The sequence below is a fragment of the Lissotriton helveticus genome, chromosome 2_2, assembly GCF_964261635.1.
Source record: "Lissotriton helveticus chromosome 2_2, aLisHel1.1, whole genome shotgun sequence".
Classification (NCBI taxonomy): Eukaryota; Metazoa; Chordata; class Amphibia; order Caudata; family Salamandridae; genus Lissotriton; species Lissotriton helveticus.
Window position 1 is genome coordinate 187,318,881 of NC_136060.1, and position 6,000 is coordinate 187,324,880.

Consider the following 6,000-nt stretch of genomic DNA (forward strand, 5'->3'; position numbering starts at 1 on the left):
ATCACTCGCCCGTTGCTGTTAGCCTCTACAAGAGTGCAGGGCGGGATGACAGAGCAGGCCGCACAGTCCGGGCCGCCGCTCGGGGGATTTGAGTGGGATTAACATACCTCGCAAGATTTGGACTTTGGTTGTTCCAAGCCCGCGGTGCCCTTGTCGCGCTGGGGACCGCGCAGCGCCACCATAACAACGGTGGAAGCTGCCCCTTGCACCCCGCGGGCACAGCACTTGTAATTTTAAATCACCGTGTAGGCCTTGGCACTGCCCTAGGCGAGGCCTCCCGTGGCCTGGAGGCAGCAGCAGGGAGTGGAACCGAGCCATGCCCTGCTATGCCTTAGAGAAGGTTGTCCCATTTTATAGCACCCGTGCCACGTCACTGTTTAGCGTGCGTCATGTGCGTGTATATAACTTGATGAAGACTGTGCACGTCACTATTTATCGTGCGTCATGTGCGTGTATATAACTTGATGAAGGCTGTGCACGCTGTGCCACGTCACTATTTATCGTGCGTCATGTGCGTGTATATAACTTGACGGAGGCTGTGCACGCCGTGCCACGTCACTGTTTATCGTGCGTCATGTGCGTGTATATAACTTGACTTGACGGAAGGCTGTGCACGTTGTGCCACGGTACTGTTATCGTGTGTGAGATGCCTTTTATCTACCTTGACGAAGGTTGTGCAATGTGCATGCTGTTACATCATCTGAGCCACGTCATTGTTTATCACGTCTGTCATTCATTTCTTTGTGTAGCTAAATTGTTGTGCCATGTCATTTTACGTGACCCGTGGTCCGTGCCTTGTCAATATTTATTATCATGCTTTTCCTTATCAAGATTGAAGATTGTTCCAAACGACTTTATGTCACATAAGCCGTCATATATAACTATATGTGAGATGCCATTGTGAAGGATATAGCGTCCCATTTTAATCACACGTGCCACGCCGTTGTCATGTGCGCCATGCATGTACATACATCGATGAAGATTGTGCCATGTGATTGTATATTATATGTGCCATGCATATCAATTTTGATGAACGTGGTGCTGTGTCATTGTATATCACATGTGCGTGCCATCATGTGACTTTATGTGCCATGGCATTAAACACGTTCCTCATGCCATTCTATGCCTTGATGAACCAAATGCCATGACATTGTATGTTACATGCTCCATGACTTTTTATGTCACATGTGCCAAGACATTGCATTTCATATGTGCTATACATTTACATACATGCCTTCTTAAAAGATGTGACATCCGTTGTATATTAAGTGTGCCAACATAGCTATGCGTGACACTGCACGGTATATATCAGGTATATAAAGGCATGAGCGCCATCCCTTTATATACCTTGATAAAAGTCATTATAAATCACGTGCCATGCCTTGTATACCCCGATGGAGGCTGTGCGATAATATTGCAGATCAGGTGTGTTATGTATATCACGTGTGCCATGCCATTTTATATTATGTGCAACATATATGCTCTTACAAAATGTGGCACGATTAACTCTGCGAACAAAGTGCGACATTGTATTGTGCCATGTGTGACATGCGACACTTTACCCTAGTGTGCCATGAGGCCTTGCCATGAACGTGGCGAAGTGATGTGGCATAAGGGAGAAATGTTGTAGATGCCGTGATGTTGTCGTATATTTTTGTGTTATTTTTCTAACTTAGGTTGTGTGCCATGTAAATAAGTATGTTGGTAAAGTATGCATCATATCACTATTTAAACGGAGGCAGTTGTGTGGCATGCCAATGGTCACATGGGTTATGGTGTGTGCTATGTTATGTTGTGGCCGATGGGCATAGTTTGTTTACCTACTTGTTGTGTGTCTTGCAGTGGTTGACCTACGTGATGCTGTGTGTCATGCAACGATGTTGTCGTGTAGCTTGTGTAATGTCCGAAAATGATGTGTTTCTTGTCATTGTTTACCTAAAATGTCGTGCGCCCCGCCGAGAAGTGCCATGACGTTGGGCATCCTGCCATCAGTTACTTAGATGGAGAGATGTGCCATGCCATGGTGTTGTCGTGTAACATGGTTTTATTTACATAGATTATGCTATGTGCCATGCTTTACCTAGACGGAGTTCTGTGCCATGCTGGGACGCTGACGTGTGGCATGGTGTTATTTACATAGAATATGTTATGTGCCATGATGCTGTCGTGTGGTATGGAGTTATTTACATTGATTATGTTCTGTGCCATGCCATGCTTTACCAATATGGAGTTCTGTGCCGTGCCAAGGTGTGGTCGTGTGGCACAGACGATGTTGCGCATCCTGCCATTGCTGTCTCTGATATCGCGTGCCATTCTATGCGTTCTGTGCCATAGGACGAGGCGCTCATGTGGCACGGGGTTATGTACACAGATAGGGTTGTGTGTGCTGCCACCCTGACCTTGGTGCTGTGTGTGCCACTCCTTCCGCGTACATTCACCTGCTGAAGGCGGGCACAGTGACATTACTCCGAGGAGGGTGTGCGCTGCTGCTTACCTTGATGAGGTTGTGTGCCACCCTGAGCATGGTGCCCGGCTCGCCCTTCTCTCCGGGGGCATGGAGCCCGGTGCCGTATCCGTGCCAGGCCGTCATGTAGGGGTTGTGCATGGTGATCCAGTACTTGACCCGGTCTCCGAACTCCCTGAAGCAGAAGCTGGCGTACTCCTGGAAGAGGCCGGGCAGCGCCTCGGACGCCCAGCCCCCGAGGCGCTCCTGCAGGGCCCGGGGCAGGTCCCAGTGGTAGAGGGTGACCACGGGCTGCAGCCCCCGGTGCAGCAGGGAGTCGATCACCCGGTTGTAGTACTGCACCCCCGAGGGGTTCACGGAGAGGGCGCTGCCGTTCGGCAGCAGCCGGGGCCAGGACAGGGAGAACTGGTAGTAGGAGACCCCCAGCTGCTCCAGCGCCCGCAGGTCGCGGTGCCACAGGTGGTAGCTGTCCCCGGCCCGCTCCTCCGGCCCGAAGCCGTCCCAGATGGAGCGCCCTCGCCAGGCGCCCCCGTCCTCCACCTGCAGGGCCGCGCTGCCGGCCCCCCACATGAAGCCTGGCGGGAAGGAGCCGTGCGCGAAGAGCTGACTCTGGTTCACGTGGGGACTGCGGGCCCACGCCGCGATGCCTTCCCCCGGGGACCCCTGGGCCGCCCCCAGAATCAGTGGGACCCAGAGAGCCACCTGCAGGGCGCTCATGACGCCCTCGGCTAATGAGCCTCTGCTCGCAGAGGGAGACGGGTCTGATCCCGGTGCTCCTCTCCCCTGCCCACCTCAGTCTTTCTCAGGCACCCACTGCTCTCCTGTCCTGTGCCACTGCTCCCAGGTGCCCCCTGTGCCCCTTCTCCTCAGGCACCCACAACCCTCCTGTCTTGTGCCACTGCTCCCAGGTACCCACTGTGCTCCTGTCCTGTGCCTCCTCGGGCAGCCACTGTGCTCCTGTCCTGTGCCAATGCCCCCCGGGTAACCACTGTACTCCTCTTCTGTGCCAATGCCCCCCGGGTAACCACTGTACTCCTCTTCTGTGCCAATGCCCCCCAGGTACCCACTGTACTCCTCTTCGGTGCCAATGCCCCCAGGTAACCACTGCTCTCCTGTCCTGTGCCACTGCTCCCAGGTGCCCCCTGTGCCCCTTCTCCTCAGGCACCCACAGCCCTCCTGTCCTGTGCCACTGCTCCCAGGTACCCACTGTGCTCCTGTCCTGTGCCTCCTCGGGCAGCCACTGTGCTCCTGTCCTGTGCCAATGCCCCCCGGGTAACCACTGTACTCCTCTTCTGTGCCAATGCCCCCCGGGTAACCACTGTACTCCTCTTCTGTGCCAATGCCCCCCAGGTACCCACTGTACTCCTCTTCGGTGCCAATGCCCCCAGGTAACCACTGTATTCCTGTCCTGTGCCAATGCCCCTAGGAACCCACTGTACTCTTCTGTGCCAATGCCCCTCAGGTACCCACTGTGCTCCTGTCCTGTGCCAATGCCCCCCAGGTACCCACTGTACTCTTCTGCGCCAATGCCCCTCAGGTTCCCACTGTGGTCCTGTCCTGTGCCAATGCCCCCAGGTACCCACTGTACTCCTCTCCTGTGCCAATGCCCCTCAGGTACCCACTGTGCTCCTGTCCTGTGCCAATGCCCCTCCGGTACCCACTGTGCTCCTGTCCTGTGACCCTTCTCCTCGGGCAACCACTGCGCTCCTCTCCTGTGACCAGGGCTCTCTCACCTATCCACCTCTTCTGTGCCACTGCTCCCCAGGTATCCACTGTACTCCTCTCCTGTGCCAATCCCCTCAGGTACCCACTGTGCTCTTGTCCTGTGCCTCCTCGGGCAGCCACTGTGCTCCTCTCCTGTAGTAATGCCCCTCAGGTACCCGCCGTGCTGCTCTCCTGTGCCAGTAGTGTCCTGTGACAGTGTCCCTCGGGCACCCGCTGTGCTCTCCTCGCCTGCCCTCCTCATGTGTCCATGGTACTGCTCCTCTCCCGCCCCCTCTCTGGTGGTACCTATGCCCCCTGTGCCTGGCGCTGCTCCTTTCCTGTCACTGGTGCTCCGCTGTTGTCACGCTGCCCTCCCCGGGTGCCCAGCGCTCCTCTGATGGTGCCATTGCTGCGCTGGACTAGTGCCCCTCTGGTGTCACCAGTACTCCCGTCTGCTCAGTGGTGCCTCTCTCCTGTCTCTCTCCTGGTGTCCCCAGTGCTGGTCCAGTGCCCGGTGCTCCTCTGGTGTCACCAGTGCTCTCCCTGTGTCCGGTGCTCCTCTGGTGTCACCAGTGCTCTCCCTGTCCCCGGTGCTCCTCTGGTGTCACCAGTGCTCTCCCTGTCCCCGGTGCTCCTCTGGTGTCACCAGTGCTCTCCCTGTGCCCGGTGCTCCTCTGGTGTCACCAGTGCTCTCCCTGTCCCCTGTGCTCCTCTGGTGTCACCAGTGCTCTCCCTGTGCCCGGTGCTCCTCTGGTGTCACCAGTGCTCTCCCTGTGCCCGGTGCTCCTCTGGTGTCGTCGGTGCTTCTCTAGTGTCCAGTGCTCTCCCTGTGCCCGGTGCTCCTCTGGTGTCACCAGGGCTCTCCCTGTGCCCGGTGCTCCTCTGGTGTCGTCGGTGCTTCTCTAGTGTCCTGTGCTCTCCCTGTGCTCGGTGCTCCTCTGGTGTCGTCGGTGCTTCTCTAGTGTCCAGTGCTCTGTACCCGGTGTTGCTCAGCTGTTGTTGGTGCTCCTCTGGTGTCACTAGGCTCTCCCTAAGCCCAGTAATAGCCTTTCCCTGGTGGTCCTCTGGTGTCACCAGTGCTCTCCCTGTACGCAGTGCTCCTCAGCTGTTGTTAGTGCTCTTCTGGTTTTACCAGTGCTCTGTGTCCGGCGCTCCTCTGGTGTCACCAGTGCCCCCCCTCTGCTCGGAGCTCCTCTGGTGTCAGCAGTGCTCTGTGCCCGGTGCCTCTCTGGTGTCACCAGTGCTCTGTGCCCGGCGCTGCTCCTCGCCAGCCCCGGTGCTCCTCTCCCTTATCTGCGCAGCGCCGAGGCGGCTATAAAGGGCTGTCAATGATTAGCCTGAACTGTGCGCCCGGGACGGGCCTGGCACCGGGGGTGGCCCTCATGCCGCGCGCCAATGGCAGCGCCCGCAGCGCGCGTCACTTCACAGGCACCGCGGACAGCGCCGATATTAATGACCTCGGGGCGCGTTGTGCCAGGACGGCGCTGCGAGGGGCGAGGGAGCCCGCGGGCCGGACAGCGCGGGGGGGCGAGGGGCGGCAGGTTGGGCCGCGAGGGCAGCTGAACCGTTGGTAACTCTCACACCACTGCTGAGTGTCCTTAATAAGGCGGCTCTTTACTCCCAATCACTTTCCAGTTCAAGTCATTTATTATTTAATTAGTTTTACTTCAACAGGTTTAAATCATTAGGATGTGTTAATCAACCAGTAAGCAGGTAACACTCAAAGGAAACTTGCTGCTATTGCACCTCCGAAGTTATCTATGCAAGATAAAAACACACTTGATATAGATTAATTTTTATTAGCAGGTCCGAAGCAACATATTCTGTGATAT

The 6,000-nt window shown here is 56.2% G+C and overlaps 1 protein-coding gene across 5 annotated transcripts in view; it reads right to left on the reverse strand.

The window, feature by feature from the left end:
- Positions 1 to 5,762, reverse strand: part of KLB (klotho beta) — a 613,689-nt gene extending 607,927 nt beyond the window's left edge. Inside the window, exons 1-5 of one of the 5 annotated variants that reach the window (XM_078678324.1) lie at positions 4,953 to 5,762; positions 4,345 to 4,804; positions 4,048 to 4,308; positions 3,634 to 3,821; positions 2,495 to 3,452 (exon numbers count right to left, since the gene is read on the reverse strand). In XM_078678324.1, coding sequence (XP_078534450.1) covers positions 2,495 to 3,181 — 687 coding nt within the window. In that variant the 5' untranslated portion in view covers positions 3,182 to 3,452; positions 3,634 to 3,821; positions 4,048 to 4,308; positions 4,345 to 4,804; positions 4,953 to 5,762. Of the gene's footprint in view, positions 1 to 2,494; positions 3,492 to 3,569; positions 4,871 to 4,952 lie in introns of those variants that run through there. The other 4 variants (XM_078678322.1, XM_078678321.1, XM_078678326.1 and 1 more) reach the window with 4 other exon arrangements.
- Positions 5,763 to 6,000: the final 238 nt, after the last annotated feature.